The sequence below is a fragment of the Limanda limanda genome, chromosome 5, assembly GCF_963576545.1.
Source record: "Limanda limanda chromosome 5, fLimLim1.1, whole genome shotgun sequence".
NCBI classification, from domain to species: Eukaryota; Metazoa; Chordata; class Actinopteri; order Pleuronectiformes; family Pleuronectidae; genus Limanda; species Limanda limanda.
In genome coordinates, this window is record NC_083640.1 from 28,839,783 (window position 1) to 28,857,561 (window position 17,779).

The 17,779-nt window shown below is 42.4% G+C and overlaps 1 protein-coding gene across 1 annotated transcript in view; it reads right to left on the reverse strand.

Annotated features, from left to right (window-relative positions):
* Positions 1 to 16,427, reverse strand: part of dpp7 (dipeptidyl-peptidase 7) — a 20,440-nt gene extending 4,013 nt beyond the window's left edge. The window contains exons 1-7 of the mRNA XM_061072100.1: positions 16,306 to 16,427; positions 15,731 to 15,857; positions 15,510 to 15,649; positions 2,914 to 3,077; positions 1,594 to 1,729; positions 1,299 to 1,380; positions 753 to 919 (exon numbers count right to left, since the gene is read on the reverse strand). Coding sequence (XP_060928083.1) covers positions 753 to 919; positions 1,299 to 1,380; positions 1,594 to 1,729; positions 2,914 to 3,077; positions 15,510 to 15,649; positions 15,731 to 15,857; positions 16,306 to 16,383 — 894 coding nt within the window. The 5' untranslated portion in view covers positions 16,384 to 16,427. The remainder of the gene's footprint in view (positions 1 to 752; positions 920 to 1,298; positions 1,381 to 1,593; positions 1,730 to 2,913; positions 3,078 to 15,509; positions 15,650 to 15,730; positions 15,858 to 16,305) is intronic.
* Between the last annotated feature and the right edge of the window lie 1,352 nt (positions 16,428 to 17,779).

A 17,779-nucleotide genomic window follows, 5' to 3' on the forward strand; every position in this document is an offset into this window, starting at 1 on the left:
CAAGCCTATAAAGTGTGGACACCCTTGTCCTACACTGTATAATAACACCAATCCTGGATGTTAATGTTAATCAATAAGCATACACTACTAGAAAAATGTTGAATATTAATATATACTAATATACATCTAGATGATTTACTTGGTGACATCTAGCGCCCGGGCCACACTGCTGTGTCTGCTGTGTGTCTGCTGTGTGTCTGCTGTGTGTCTGCCGTGTGTCTGCCGTGTGTCTGCCGTGTGTCTGCTGTGTGTCTGCAGTGTGTCTGCTGTGGAGCTGCTATGTGATGCTTCTGGTATAACTACTGTATTTCCTTGAATAAAAGCAGGCATCTGTACTCAGCTAAATGCCAGGTCTCTACAGAATGAAGCCATGCATCTTCCGGTCCTGCAAACATTTCACAATAAAAACCTTTTTTTTTAAACAAGTGAATGGATTCAGTCAACAGAACAGCTCGAGTGCTTTTACTTTGAAAGACATTTTGCTGTGTGCTGCTCGTGGAGAAGATAAGCGAGACGTAGACTCTCTAGAAGAGCAGCCTGAGCCCCTCAGTTCATGCACCCAGTGAAACACAGTGAACTGCAACTGTGCAGCCACACTGGAGGCTCACAGCTGCAGTCCATTAGCTATTGTTCCACAGCGGCTTTTCTGTTTGCATATTGTGCAGCTTAAGATGAAATGAATATGATACATTTCTCACTAAAGGATAGCATTTTAAATGACAGAATTCTGGTTTACAATAAATGGAAAGTACCTTCACAGGGTTGGCGGGCATGTCGCCCATGAAGTGAGTGCTGTAGGGGTAGTCCAGCATGGCCATCAGGGTGAAGGCGTTCCTCAGCAGGCCGTACAGCTGGTGGATGTCCTGGGCAGATGACGGAGGTTTACACAGAGTAAACTCTGCCTGGATGTCTTTGTAATCTGCATTTTAGAAAGACAAAACACTTTTATCTATTTGTGCAGGAGAAGAAACTATTTAATGTCTTGCAATATATGTTACCTTGAAAATGCATAAGCAATTGTACCTCTGTTATAAAACATCTCTATATATACTGTGTGTACATTTACATTTACATGAAACCTAACCCTAACCCTAACCCTAACCCTAACCCTACACTTATATATATATATAAAATGCATATGATCCCAGCCAGGATTATTTGTATACCTATTTTATTGTTTGTTGCCATTTCAATTGCCATTTAATATATGTATTGTGCAGCATAAACAGCACAATAAAAGCTGACATTTATTTTTTGTCACTACATAAGCTGAAGGTCATCCTCTCACACAGACTCACCTTGGCGCTCAGCTAATTCCTTCAGCTGATGGAAAGCTCCTCTCACAGCATCTCTGCATTCAGGGGCAACCTGCTCAAAGTCCTTGGAAAGAGAAGCAAAAGTTGTTATCAAACTTGCACAAGTGTGTGTGAATGCATGCATTATTTGTTGTAGTGTACTGATTTAATAAAGTTAAGTGTTTGAGAAATGACATTTGGCCCAGAAGCTTTTTAGGTTAGGTTTAATAAAGCTAAGTGAACTTGTCTACTTAAAGAACAAAGTGAGCAGTAACAGAAAGAGCGTCCATGCACTTACAGCTGTAACATCTTGAAAAAACTGCCGGGAATTTCCCAGCCCAGCAGTGGACAGCACGGGGGCGCTGGCAGCCAGAGCTCCGGCCACAACATTTGGATACTTGAGTCTCATGTAAACTGACAGCATTCCACCGTAACTGCAGAGACAAGGAGAGCCAGGGAAAGAGGACACAGCCCAAGATGAGACATCATCATAAGACATCAGTCACGTCTGGCCTAAGACAGACTGAGGAGTATCTGGGTTAGTGTCACTTTGTTCTGAACAGGTATCAGTTATGTGAGAGCGAAGGGAAACAGAGGAGTGAAAACATGAGCAATAAAAGGCCATATGACAGCCAACACTGCACTTTGTTAAATCTGGCAACTATAGCTAACTGTGTAATTGTTTACTCAAAGGAAAAAACTATATCAGATCACATGTGGTCTGTTACTCTGTGATGTGTGTTAACTCTTTAGGTGATGAAGGTCAATTTGGAGAAACTAGACCTGCAGTAAATACTTGATTCAACAAAAATACTTACAGTTCCAGTTCTATTTCAGTTGATCGTTTAAGTCCTTGTCAGAATAAAACTGCCAGGCAACACAGTCTGTGGTGCCAGCTTCTCAAATGTGAATACTTGCCATTTCCTTGTCCAATGATAAAATATATTATGTTTCCGATTTGGACTGCTTGTTGAAGGTGTCAGCTTGGCTCAGAAAATTATGATGGGAACTTTTTATTGTTGTGTTTTATTATCTTATTGATTAAATTATTAATTTAGGAAATGTGTAGTTTTTATGTTCACTGGTCTATCTTGTTTATGTGTATGTGCTACTTTTATGTGTTATATTGTTGACAAGTGTGGGATTATAGTTTGAACACTAATAGAAAACCTAATGAATGAGAAAAGGGAAATGTACAATCAACATACAGTTGAAAAACATCTCTATAACAGAGCAGGATTTATTTCAGGGCTGTTGGACTGGATTGAACTGGTTTAATAAAAAATAAAACAAATCTCAATAACAAAACATGGCCAAAAAACTGATCGAGAAACTGAAGAGGTATGTTGGTTCAGTGGAATTAGCTTGAGTCAGTGAACCACAGGAGCAGCATAAAGCAGCTCAGAACACTGTTTCCTTTTGGTTCATGTGTAAAACTTTGAAATTAGAACACTGCCCACTAAAATCAGCTCTAATACTCTTAAGAAGGGATTAATTTAGCAATAAGAACAACCAGCTTTGGACTAATGAGTTTTTTTAAGAGATAGAAACTTTTTACAAACTGCACAAGTCACTCAATGTACGACACTAAGAATAGGGTTGGTTTAGTTCATCCTACCTGCCACCAAACACGATAACAGGACAGCCTGTGGCCCCCAGCTGCTGCTTCAGTCCAGTGATCATGACACTGTAGTCGGCGAGGGCCTGCTCCACGGTCAGCAGGCCCACCTGCGGGTTGTTGAAGGAGTCTTTGCCGAACGGCAGGGATTTGCCATAGTACCTCTGTAGGAGGCAGAAGGGGACGAAGATGGTCAAATAACTATGAAAAACACAATATTGGTCATACTGTTGCATGGTGTGACATGGTCCATCAAAATGAACACACACAAACAGCAGTGTATTTAGACATAGTCATACATACAGCCTCCTGCTGACAAACATGAATCAACCACTGCTAACAGTCTCCTGCAATTGCTCTGTTTACCTTGTTTAACTGCAGAGAGCAGCTGCTCTATGTCTGTGAGCTGTTTTCAAATATTTGTCTCTAGTGGAATCCAGTGGTCTTTTTATGAGATTCACTGGCAATATAGAATCACATCAGATGTATCTGTCCATTAAACATTTTCCAATGTTGTTTCTGATACAATATTCAACATTGGGTACTGACACCAACACCCTTTTTTCTTCTCAAATAGTAATTGCTTTCTAAAGGTCCTATTTACAAAACTTTGACCATAAACAATTGAGACTGAATTTAATTTTAATCAGGAGCTCTTTGAGAACAGCTACAAAATATTGACTCAACATTTGATGCCAGCATCAATTATCACTGTGGCCAATAGATAAAAAAACAAATAACAAAGACACAGACCCTCTTCTTAGTATCATTATAATATTTACTTAATTTGTGTATTTACTGCTGTCTACACTAATAGAAGAGAATAAAAACAACCCAAGGTTTCTCTTCAGCACTGTAGCCAGGCTGACAGAGAGTCACACCTCCATCGAACCCAGTATTCCTCGATCCCTAAAAAAAATCAACCATCTCCTGCCCTCAATTGGCACTATTACCCTCCCAACAACAGAGATCTCAGAAATGGCTGAGAATCCTTCCCATTACTTAGACAGCTTCTCTCTGATCACCCGTGATCAGTTTACCAAAATAATCTCAGGTTCTAAACCAACAACCTGTAGCTTCTTAACACAATCAATCTGTCATTATCATCAGGTTATGTACCACAGTCTTTTAAAATAGCTGTAATCAAACCCCTACTCAAAAAACCCACCCTAGACCCAGAGGTTTTAGCAGATTACAGGCCAATATCTAATCTCCCCTTCCTGTCTAAAATCTTAGAAAAAGTTGTGGCCAATCAGCTGTGTGAGTTCCTCCAGGAAAATAATATATATGAAGACTTTCAGTCTGGGTTTAGAACCAATCACAGCAGAGACAGCCCTGGCAAAAGTCACTAATGACCTTCTAATAGCGTCCTTGTTCTGTTAGATCTCAGTGCAGCATTCGACACAATTGCCGATCAAATTTTATTACAGAGACTAAAACAGTTAATTAACATTAAAGGAACGGCCCTGACTTCCGGTTGGCTACAGAACAAGATGGCGGGTTGAGCACTTTGCTCCCGCGAGTCAGCGTATTATTAACCCCCGCTAACTTAATTAAAATATAACGAAGTGGTCTCTTTTAAGATTATGATGGCGGGAAAGAAAGGCAGAGGTAAAGGGGCGCAAGATACAGCGGAAAATGATTCTCACCGTGCAGAACAAGCCGAGGACGACATGCGGGGAGATGAGGGCCAACATGGCGGCGACTCAACACCGGGAGCGATGCGCACAGGGCTTGAAACTATAAGTAAGCAGATCAGCGATCTCAAGTCTGAACTAAAGGAAGACTTAAAAATGTTCAAAGACAAAATTAAACGTGACATGAGAGAAGAACTCATCGAGTTCAAACAAGATGTTAACCGGCAGCTAGCTACAAACATGCTAGCCATGCAGGAGCACAACGAGAAAATCAACGAGATGGCCACGCGGATCGACGACACCGAAACGTGGAGCGCGGAGGCTAACGCAGCCCTTCAGCAAACCATACAGGATCAGCAGAAGCTAGAAGACAAGCTGAATGACATAGAGTCGAGGGCAAGACGAAACAACCTGAGGATCCACGGTGTGCCGGAGGACGCAGAACGAGGCTCGGTGATGGAGTTTGTCGAAAAAATGCTCCTGTCCGAACTCAAGCTGAACGACGATGTGGATTTACAAATACAACGCGCACACAGAGCCCTTGCGCCAAAACCGGGCCCAAACTCGCCTCCGAGGTCTATTATCATTAATTTTCAGCAATACAGCACCAAGGAGATGGTTATCCAAAAAGCATGGCGACAGAAAATCACAATGGGAGAGAAACCGCTGTATTTTGATCATGACTATACAGCTACCGTTCTACAACAGCGCAAGGCGTTCACCAATATCAAAAAGGCTCTCAAGGAAAAGGGCATTCGTTTCCAGACGCCCTTCACGCGGATGCGCATTCACTGGGAGAGCGGTGTGCAGGTGTACGGCAGTGCCTGGGAGGCAGCGCAGGAGCTCCGGCAGCGGGGATACAGCGTGGAGGTGCCAGAGAGACCACCCGGTAGGAGTCACCTGTTGGAGCTTCTCCAGCGGGCTACACCGTGGCAGCGAGTGGGATCAAATGCAGATGTAGGCACTGCCAGACGCGCTAAAGAGCGCCTACGGAAATTTCAGCATTGACGCCAGGAAGAACGGTAGTGTTTAAAAAAACTGATGATATACAAGCGACCCTTAACATAGAGATAAACATTGTATTCATGTGCTGGCTGGCGGGGCGATGAGAGTTCGGCCCTACCAACGGACTCACACGTAAGTTCAAGTGACAGTTTGTAGCGGACTAATTGGGGAGGGGGCCCTTTCCTTGTGAGAGGTTTATTTCCCCCTCAGCTGAAAACTGGAGAATGCTCTTCAGACTTTGGAAGTCCTTTCACTTTATTATTATAATGCTTGTTCTAGGCCGTTCTGGGCTTGTTATTGTGTTCCAGTTATCATTGGTTACTAAGTTAAGCCTGTGGAAACATAATGTTGTAAGATTGACTCAGTTAAGTTACGATGCAGCCTGATGAGGTAAAGCTAATATCCTTAAATGTGAACGGTTTGGGAAACCCGATTAAAAAGTCTAGGTATTGGCAAAATTAAAAAAAGAGAAGGCAGATATTATTTTTATGCAAGAAACCCATCTCTCCCAACAAGAGCATGAGAAATTGAAACGATTTGGTTTTAAAAATACTTTCTATAATTCATATGTGCAAAGTCATAGAAGAGGGATTGCTATTCTGGTCGCTAATAAATTCAAATTTGAATCTTTTAAAGAAATAAAAGAAAAGGAGGGCAGATATCTCATTGTTAAGGGTAGGATTGAACAGGATATAGTAACCTTAGTAAATGTATATGCACCACCTGATACTAACAAACTGTTTTTCAAATCATTAATGGATGTGATTGCACTGGAAGCTGAGGGTGTCTGTATATGTGGTGGAGATTTTAATGTAGTGTTAAATCAACATTTAGACACAACTAGCTTAACGAGAAATAGAAATAAATTATCAAAATTGATTAACACAGCCTGGGATGATATCGGGTTTTGTGATGTCTGGAGACATATTAATCCATTTGACACAAATTACACTCACTACTCGGCTCCACATTGTACTTACTCCAGGATAGATTATTTTTTTATGCCAAAAAGTGACTGTTATAGGGTAAAAGAATGTAGAATTGGGGTAGCTGATGTCTCTGACCACAGTGCTGTGTACTTGACAGTTCAAATACAAGGAAGAGGAAGACGGGTTGGAGGTTAAAGGGACTCTTACCTTTGTTGCATTTGAGAATTACAGCACATTCAAATCATCCCGCCTTCCTCCAATGCCCCACCCCCTCGTTCCCATCCGCGGTGTTTTTTTGAAGAAACTTTATTTACACTTACAACCTACTGCCTCCGCGCACGCACGTGAGTTTTTGTTTACCAAAGCAATGGATTCGGATTCAGAAGCACCGGTAAGTTATATACATTGCCTTGATGACGCGGGCCCGAATGCGCCACAAGAAGCAGACGGAAAACCTGCATGTCCATGCAGCAAACAGACAGGTCTGTCGGCCAATAAGGTCCTTCGGTCCGAAGAATTTTATTGGTTGAAGTTTTCACTAAATATTATGAGAGTGAAATAATTGTTTGTTTTTACTCCTGGTGGGTCTGTCTTGCATTTTAGAGTGTCATTACCTTATTAATACCAATTTAACCTTATCCAAAAAAAGTGTAAAAATGCAACAAAGGTAAGAGTCCCTTTAAATGTAGGTATGTTAAATAACAAAGCAGCTGTAGAACAGATAAAACTGGAAATTAAAGATTATTTGAAGATAAATGACGGAGAGGTGGACCCATCTATACTGTGGGACTCATTGAAGGCGGTGATGCATGGGAATTTGATTGCTTTAACAGCATTAAACAAAAAAAAGAAAATCATGGAATATAATAACCTGGTATTAGATTTATCAAATGTGGAGCAACAACATAAAAAAAAGAGACCCAGAACTGCTGGTGCATATAAAACAATTAAGGAAACAGATGAATGATCTATTAGAACAAGAAGTTGAGAAGACGGCCCGATTCTATAAGCAGACCTATTATGAATCAGGTCCTAAAGCAGCCAAATTACTTGCCCGACGCTTGCGTAAACAACAAGTGGATAGTACCATCCATAAGATACGGGACCCAGAAACAAATCATTTGAAATATCAACCACAGGAAATAGAGGCCATTTTTCTAAATTATTATAAACAATTGTATACAGAGACCTCTGATACCAAAGTAGAAGCCATGCAAATGTTTCTTAATGAGCTTGATTTGCCTTGTATTGGCAAAGTACAAAATGATTTCATTATAGCAGATTTTACACTAGAAGAAATAAATAATGCAATTGGCAACTTAAAATCAAGTAAGACTCCAGGTAGTGATGGCTTCCCTGCGGAGTGGTATAAAACCTTTAAAGAAGAACTAGCTCCACTCCTGCTAAAAACATTTAATTGGATTAAAAGAGAATGTAAACTTCCACCATCATGGAATGAGGCAGTCATTACAGTACTCCCAAAGGAGGGCAAAAATAGGGAATATAGTAGTAATTATAGGCCTATTTCAATTCTCAATGTAGATTATAAAATGTACACAGCCATTATCGCAAAAAGACTTGAGAATATTCTCCCACAATTAATAGACGAGGACCAAACAGGATTTGTAAAAAGCCAACAAACGCATGACAATATTAGAAGGACTCTACATTTGATGGATAGAATAGACAGGGAAAATAAAAAGGCAGTAGTGCTAAGCCTCGACGCCGAAAAGGCTTTTGATCGGGTCAACTGGCAATTCCTGTATCAAACTTTAGATAGAATTGGCTTCAATGAGCAATCTGTAGATCTAATAAGAACACTTTATCAACAGCCAACAGCAAAAATTTTAATTAATGGGTCATTATCTCCATCATTTATATTACAAAGAGGAACTAGACAAGGTTGTTGTCTCAGCCCCACATTATTTGCTTTTTATATTGAACCCCTAGCCCAGACAATCCGTCAACATGAACAACTACAAGGCATCACAATTGGACATAGAGATCATTTAATAAGTTTATTCGCAGACGATATTTTGGTCCATTTAGTGGATCCTGAGAAGTCGTTCCCCATATTGATGGACATCCTCGAAGAATTTAATTATTATGCTGGTTACAAACTAAATATTACAAAGACACAACTTTTGTCATTTAATTACAAGCCTTCAGAAGAAATAAAACATAGGCATGATTTAAAATTAGGGATGCACCGATCCGCTTTTTTCACCTCCGATACCGATACCGATATCTGAGGTTTAGTATCGGCCGATACCGATCCGATACCGATACTAATTAAACAGTCGGATTCCCCTGGTCCGCACCAGTTCTAAGTCACCCGCGGGCGAGTTCACCACCATTGCAGCTCTGCCGGTTCCGTTCAAACTGAGCAGGGCGGGAGACCCGTCCGGCACCGGGCCGGCGGAGGGACCGGGAGCCGGACCGGGAGCGGGACCGGGAGCCGGACCGGGACCCGGAGCGGGACCCGGACCGGGAGCGGGACCCGGAGCGGGACCCGGACCGGGACCCGGACCGGGACCCAGACCGGTGCCGGACCGGGAGCCGGACCGGGGTTCACAGACGCCCGGGGGAAGCTAGCGGCGGCGGCGTGCGTAGTAGGCAAAGTTCCGGGTCCCGCTCCGGGTCCCGCTCCGGGTCCCGGTACCGGGGCAGCAGCACCAGCAGCCGGCAGCCCGGCTCCGGGGAGCACCGCGGCCCCGGTGGAGGCGGCTCGGCTCGCACCGGGAACCGGGGGAGAGGCGCCGGGCACTTTCGGCTCCGCACGGAGTGTTGCTTGCGTATGACGCGCACTGCATAGAATTACACAGAATAGAGCAGCCGATATGGATCGGCCCATTGTCACCTATACCCGATCTAGAAATTTCTTCAATATCGGTACCGATACAAATATCGGATCGGTGCATCCCTATTTAAAATGGGATATGGAAGAAATAAAATATTTAGGCGTAATCATTACAAAAAATTTGAACAGATTATACGAGGCAAACTATAATTTGATTAATCAGAATATTAAAAAGGATATTGAACGATGGTCCACCTATCCATTGGATTTTGGCAGTAAGATAAATGTAATTAAAATGAACATGTTGCCTAGATTGCTATACCTGTTTCAAGCTTTGCCAGTAGGGGTTCCTAAACACCAGTTATTTACCTGGGATAGACTTATTTCTAGGTTTATCTGGGATGGAAAGAAGCCTAGAATAAGATACGCAACACTGCAGTTGGCCAAGCATAAAGGAGGAATGGCACTCCCAAATCTCAAAGATTACTTTTATGCAGCTCAGTTCCGTCCCCTTTTTCTGTGGTGTAATCAGTGTTGGGGAGTAACGGAATACATGTAACGGCGTTACGTATTTAGAATACAAATTATGAGTAACTGTATTCCGTTACAGTTACAAATTAAATAGATGGTATTCAGAATACAGTTACATTGTTGAAATCAGTGGATTACATGACGGTACTTCTCGAGTTTATTCACTCTCTCGTAAATCCACCGGCGGCAAAACCCCCAGGAAGCAGCTGGAGACCAGGGCAGCCGTAAGAGCGCACCTTCCCCCGGCGGCGTGAAGAAGCCTCACCGCTACCGGCTCGGGGCCGGGACCGAAGCTCTGAGAGACTTCCGTCGCTACCAGAAATCTACGGAGCTGCTGATCCGCAAGCTGCCCTTCCAGCGCCTGGTGAGAGAAGACCGACCTGCGCTCCCAGAGCTCTGCTGTCATGGCTCTGCAGGAGACCAGCGAGGCACGCCGGGTTCACACCGGACGCTGAAGCGCCGGGCAGCGCTAATAATATCACCCGTTGATCCAGAAGTATAAAAGCATATGGTCACTTGTTGCTCCAACATTAACTGTAACAGCGTCCCAATTTAATGTCATCCATCTTCAAGAACTTCTCCGCTGTTTGCTCCGTTCAATGTCGGGTGTCGAGGGTAAATTACGTATTCTCCGCCCCCCTCTCTTTTTATCTTTATGACTGCTTGTGTGTCTGTAGTGGATGGGCAGAGGGGGGCATTTAATAATGTGATCGGTAAAATTGGTAAAATTAAAACTCCAGGACACCAGAAGGGGAATACAAACTATGGGATGCAAACTTTATCATTTATATCATATAAAATGTCATCAATATCGTTTCAAATCATTTTTCAGTGTGTTTCCTGGAGCGATACGCTCGCGTCAAGCGCAAAAAAAAATAGACTCGACGCCGAAACGATCGCTGCACGGCGCGAGGCAGCCTTGGCGCAGGGGGGGGGGGGGGGGGGGGGGGGGTCCTTCAGCCTCCGGTGGGGCCGGCACAGAGGTGGGAGAGGATGGGAGCCGGATATCCAGCTGGCCCGCCGCATCGGCGGAGAGAGAGTTTAAACTGCTGCTGCTCCACTGACTATAACAACGCCGCAATCATACACTTAAAAAATGCAATACAAACCGGAAGTATTCCAAGTATTCAGAATACGTTACTCAGATTAGTTAATGTAATGGAATACGTTACAGATTACATTTTTGGGCATGTATTCTGTATTCTGTAACGGAATACGTTTTGAAAGTATCCTTCCCAACACTGGGTGTAATGATAACTATTTTGCTAGATGGAAGGAAATTGAGACATATGTTGAGGGTTATCAGATCCAGTCGGTTTTAGGAGAAAAAGAAATCCCCCTATTAGTCAAAAGTCAAATAGATTCAATAACCTCCGGCTCACTGGAGTTTTGGTTTGATTTTGTAAGGCAATTCAAACTAAGGAAAGACCAGAAAGCACTTAGATGGTTAGCCTTTGACACTCAATTTAGACCAGGAGAAAATGATGCCATATTTAAGCAATGGGGAGTAAAAGGTATTAAGGCAGTGTGTACACTGATGGAAAAAAACAAAGAATTACAGACTTTCCAAAAACTAAAAGAAACATTTTCTCTTCATAATCGGGACTTATTTAGGTATATACAATATAGAGATTATTATAATAAAGAATTGAAGATGGAAATTTCTCACGAAATAAACCTAGTTATAAAGAATATGATCAATGCATATAAACCAAATAGTAAAAGTGTAAAAGTAATCTCCATGTTTTATGACAGTATTATGGAATGTAAGGGCAACTCAACATTGTATCTAAAATTAAGGTGGGAAAAAGAATTAAATGTAGACATTTCATCAGATGTATGGTACGATATGTGTGAAACTCAACATACTTCCACAAATTCACAACAACTGAGGGTTTTCAACTGGAAAAATTTGGTGCGGTTTTTTATTACACCTAAAATCAGCAGTAAAGCATCTTCAACACCCCAACCATGTTGGAGACAGTGTGGCTGCTTAGAAGCACACCACACGCATATTTTTTGGAGTTGTGAAAAACTGAAGTCATTTTGGAAAGAGGTACATTTAATCTTAATTAATGTGCTTGGATATAAGATTCCTTTGTCATGCACTGTCTTGTACTTAGGTCACATTTCACTGGTTACTCTACAGAGGGACAGATACTTGATAAAAGTACTCCTTACAGCAGCAAGGAAAACCATAACTAGAAGCTGGTATAAACCTGATTCACCTAAACAGCAACAATGGTTTGATGTCATTCAGGAAATAAGGACAATGGAACGACTGACTTGTGTGATACGTTTGAGGTTAGATTTGTATGCTAAGAGATGGCAGAAGTGGATACTTTACTTCGACGAACTATAAGGACACTGGCTCACAGTCTGTTTGCATTCAAGTGTAAGGCAGCTACTTGAGCTGCGCTTAATCTTTACATAGGTATGTATTTCATCTTTTTATCTACACCAAGTTTTCCCGCAGGCTCCGTTTTTGTTTGTTTTTGTTATAATTGTTTGTTCATTACTGTATGTTTGTTTTATCTGCACTGAATTAACATCTGCAAGTTGATCTTACTATGTGTAGTTGAGATGTGCTAAAAACTCAATAAAAACTAAAGTATAAAAAAAAAAAAGGAACGGCCCTCAACTGGTTTAAATCTTATTTTTATGATCGCTCCCAATTCATACAAATTAATGATGAGTCATCTGTGCGCACCAAAGTTAACCATGGTGTTCCACAGGGGTCTGTGCTCGGCCCAATTTTATTCTCATTATATATGCTTCCACTAGGAAACATTATCAGGACACACTCGGTAAATTTTCACTGTTCACCTGATCAATGTAGTCAATTAACTAAACTTCGAGCATGTCTCAAGGACATAAAAACCTGGATGACCCGCAATTTTCTCTTATTAAACTCAGATAAAACTGAGGTTATAATACTCGGCCCTAAACACCTTAGAGAAACATTATCTAATAATATAGCTGCACTAGACGACATTGCCCTTGCTTCCAATGAAACAGTCCGGAACTTGGGAGTGATCTTCGATCCTGATTTGTCCTTTAATAGTCACTTAAAACAAATTTCTAGGACCGCCTTTTTCCACTTGCGTAATATCTCAAAAATCAGACATGTCCTTTCGCAAAAAGATGCAGAAAAACTAGTCCACGCCTTTGTTACATCGAGACTGGACTATTGTAATTCATTATTATCAGGCTCCAGCAGTAAGTCATTAAAAACTCTGCAGCTGGTCCAAAATGCCGCAGCACTTGTCCTGACAAGAACTAAGAAAAGAGAGCACATTTCTCCAGTATTAGCATCGCTACACTGGCTTCCTGTTAAATCAAGAATAGAATTTAAAATTCTCCTCCTCACCTTCAAGGCCCTTAATGATATGGCACCTTTTTACCTTAAAGAGATGTTAATACCATATCAACCTACTAGAGCACTCCGATCCCAGAATTCAGGTTTACTTGTCGTCCCTAAAGTCTCTAAAAGTAGAGTAGGAGCCAGAGCTTTTAGCCATCAAGCCCCACTGCTGTGGAATAATCTCTCACTTTCAGTTCGGGAAGCAGACACGCTCTGTTCGTTTAAGAGTAGACTCAAAACCTTTCTTTTTGATAAGGCTTATAGTTAGAGCTAATTAGTGCGGCAGAAAGTAACTCGCCCTATGTTCCAAAATTGAACATAGGGCGGAAGGCAAAAACCCCTGATGATGCTAAGACGCACAGGGAATTGACACAAGACACACGGAGCTTCTCTTTCCTGCTTCTCCTTCCTTTTCTCCATCCCTAACACATCAAGGTCATTCTTATCTCATCAGTACATGTTACTAACTTGACCCCTTTCCCGGAGTTTCTGTGCCTTAGCGCCCGCGGATGCAGGGCCACAGCTGTGGCCGCACCATGGATATGATTGTGGATCGCGCGTCAGAGGTCGCAATGGTGGATCCAGTTCGGAGGATTCTGTATCATGCCTGCTGATCGTAGTGGTAATGGAGGATCCTGTGTCGCGTTGGCATCGGATGATGGTGGACCACGACCGAGGCGGCAGCTGATAATGGATTCTAACTGGCGGCAGTGGACAATAACTGTGGACTATAGTGGATCCCATCTTGATGCTGGAACGTGATCTTGCTGGCTGCTGACCAGAGACTATGATTGCAGCAGGACTGCTTCACATATAGTATTGAAAAATGTTTACCCTCATCGATGCTGCTAAAAACTTTAATCCTGATGATGTTTTCTTACACTTGACATCTATTGCACTTCTGTCCGTCCTGGGAGAGGGATCCCTCACATGTGGCTCTCTCTGAGGTTTCTACATATTTTTACCTGTTAAAAAGGTTTTTAGTAGTTTTTCCTTACTCTTGTTGAGGGTTAAGGACAGAGGATGTCACACCATGTTAAAGCCCTATGAGACGAATTGTGATTTGTGAATGTGGGCTATACAAATAAAACTTGATTGATTGATTGATTGATTGATACAGTTTTTCCTTTTCATAATCATGTATTTAATCCTCTAAATCACTTTGTTTCCAGGGTCTTTTTTTCACTGTGTGATTTTGACTTTGTTTTTTTTCATTTTTGTGAAAGAATCACCAGGATCCTGAGTGAAAATAGTAAAACATATCACTATGGAGATTCTCAGTCATCAGTGTCACGGCATATCCAAGTGCTAAAACACAGGTCAACTGGACTTGGTTGAGTTTCTTGAAGAAGTTTCACCTCTCATCCAAGAGGCTTCTTAATTTCTAACTGACTGCTGAGAGTCCCATATATCTAACTTGTAGGGCCGTGATGTTACCTGAGAGACTGGACCCACCCTGCTGTTGGTTTTACTGGGAATTGTTTGTAGGTCGTTGACCCACCCGCCCCCTGTGAGTCATGTGGTGTGAATAGAAGTGAAACTCCCTGGGGAGGGAAGTCAGGACTGTGTTGCAGTGGCTGAGAGGGAGTGTCTTAAACCTCCTCCTCTGTTCAGAGATGGCTTCCTTCACTCGTCTTTCAAACTATCTGTTTCCCCTGGCCAAAATGTGGACATTGTTGTCTTCAAATGAATGTCCCTTGTCCTTTAAATGTGGTTGGACTGACCGGAGGAGCTGGCTCTTCTTTGCTATGCCATCAGTTTATGAAGGGGTTGTTAAGTTTCCCTAATGTACAGGTCTGTGCATTCCTCACTACATCCAACTGCATATACTACGTTGCTCTGCTTCTGTCTGGGTGTGTTGTCTGTGGTATAGCCAGTTTCTGCCTCAGTGTGTTGTAGGCTTGAAATTTACTGGGATGGGGTATGTGTTGAAAGTCCTCCTGAGTTTTTCATTTCTCCAGCAACATTAGGGATTACCAGGTTGGATGAGAGGTGAAACGTCTTCAAGAAACTCATGTCCAGTCGACCTGTTTTTAACATTTGGATGTTAACATATATTGTTTTAGGATGTTCTGAGGCCACAGTTTCACTTTACATGATGCAGGGAGATTCCACAGAGCCACAGCATGATCACTTCCCTTTTATGGTTTCACAAGCAGATTAGATGTTTTACTGTTTGACTTGTTTTACTGTTCAAGCAGCTGATCCTGTAAAACCAAACAGCCTTGTAGAATTTTGCGACATGTGGGAAAGTATGAGTCAAACTTGAATCATCCATCCATCCACCTTTTCCAGACAACCAGCAAAATCAACATCTGTGTTTTCCTTACGTGTTCGGCATATATGACAAGTGCCCTCTGCTGAGCAGCCAATTCTGAGATGAATCCAGAGTTGGAGGCAAATTCCCAGATGTCTCCCTCGTTGCCTGTGTAGAAGAAAATAGGACCGTAGCCCTTCGTCCAGTACTTATCTGAAAGGAGAGAGAGAGAACAACCTATTGAGTCATTTGCTCTGTGGTTTTGTCATATTTGTAACAGGACCCTGGTCTGACCTGTGATCAGGTAACGCTGGCTGAATGACCCATTCCCCATGCTGTTGAAGTTGAAGTGATCCATAGTCTGAGTGAAATACTTCTCTGTGAACTGGGGCTCCACCTGGACGCCATCATGTTTCCTGGACTGAGACAATAAATGAAATGTGCGACACATAATAATCTGAGTTAGTTTGTCTTGTCTCTGACTTCATATGCTCACAAGCACTTTACACAACAGAACTTTAAATGGAGACATTCCTGTTTTGATTTGAGTTCCTTTGAAATCGAGGGAACATGCTGTCAAACCAAAACCAATTCAAAACAACTGCATATGTAATATCTTGTGTTTATCTTTCTGAGAGTCACTGACAGGATGATAGAAAGCATGAAGCTAGTGTCAACCCTCCATGCTTCAACTCGGCTTACACCTCGCTCACTGTTCAACACCGTATTGACAAATAAACCTTGTTTACAGTTATACACAGTTGCATTGAGCCACAATGACGAGAAGTAGCACCCTGCCACATCGGACAGTTTTTCTCCACAGCAGAAGTGAGCGTTCGGACAGAGAGCAGCGGACACGGACGCGTTACCTTCGGGTGAGTGTGAGGCAGCGACTCCGTGAACCACACGCACACGGTCACGGTGACGAGAGACACGACTCGATTCATTTCAGATTTCAAATCAAAGTCACGAGGCTCAAACCTGCTCGAACGGTGGCACTGCGCCTGCGCAGAGAGCAGCTGTCACGTGACTTGTGTTATGATCCGTGCTGCGTTCACGTGCGATCCGTATTATCCGCCATTCTTCAAGTACAGCGCTAAAACAGATAACTAGCATTAGCATGGCTGATGGATTAGTCAACAAGAACAAATGTTTTGTTACAATTCGGTGGAGAAGATAAATTCATAAATATGAAAACGTATGCTCTTGAGGTATCCCAGGTTGAATAGGTGCCAATGGAGCTGAAGCACCCAACATTTTTTCGGGCCAATGTTTTCCACAACAGCGGTAAAAACGAGAAATATAATTTCATCAGACTGCGGTGACATACCTGTCTGTAAGTGTGTGTGACGTCACGCACCATGGTTTCAGAGCCTGTCTGTATGTGGGTGTGGAACAACATGATCAACACAACAGTGACCAGTAAGTTGTATGCACGCTGAGGACATTTTATTCACACATTTGTATTAAACATACAAACTATAAAGTAAGACATGTGATACAATGATGACACTGTTTCCAAATTAAAACTATGTATTTATATTTATATTAGAAAATAATCATCCAACATGTGAGGCCTGACCGCTCGGAGTTAGAGCACAGCCCTGGTAGGTGGGATTGGAGAGCTTCCCACCTTTATAAGGGCCGCTGGACACTTCCTGCCTCTTTGTCTGATGCCTGGTAGATGGTGACTGCTGGGTTTGTGCAGATAATTGTGGCCCCATGCTTGAGAGGAGATTCAGGATTTGCCTCCACAGTGCAGGGTCAGCCATCTATTGTGGCTGTAGAGTGGGATCCCAGATTGATCAAGATCTAATGCCAGATTGCTGTTTCTGCATTTGTTTTTACACTGTTGGTCCGACATCTCATGTATCAGAGTCCTGATGGACTGTTTGACCTTTGATAATCGTATTGGTTGTTTTTAAAAATATGAACCAACTGAGTCTCACTCATTCCTTGTTTTAGGCAGCTGGACGACTTGATGTCAGATTCACGCCCCTTTCCACACAGTGTGGTAGGTCTGAAGCATGGCGGTCACTTGAACAGTGTGTTGTGGTTTTGTCCCTGCAGTGTGAGTTGCAGTGGTCGTGAGCGCGTGCTCACGACCACTGCAACTCACACCCTATTATGCCTACATAATAGTCCCGGCTATTTATGTTAAATCTTCTATATATTTTCTCTTTCTCTGGTCCTCCATTCCAGTCTTCCTAGTAATTAATAAATATTTAATTGTAAACTGAATGTACAACCCCTGCTCTTCTTGAAACCCTAACATTTGATTGTGTCCATTCATACTCAGCTCATTGTATTGTATTGTATTGTATTGTATTGGTGGAGTATTGG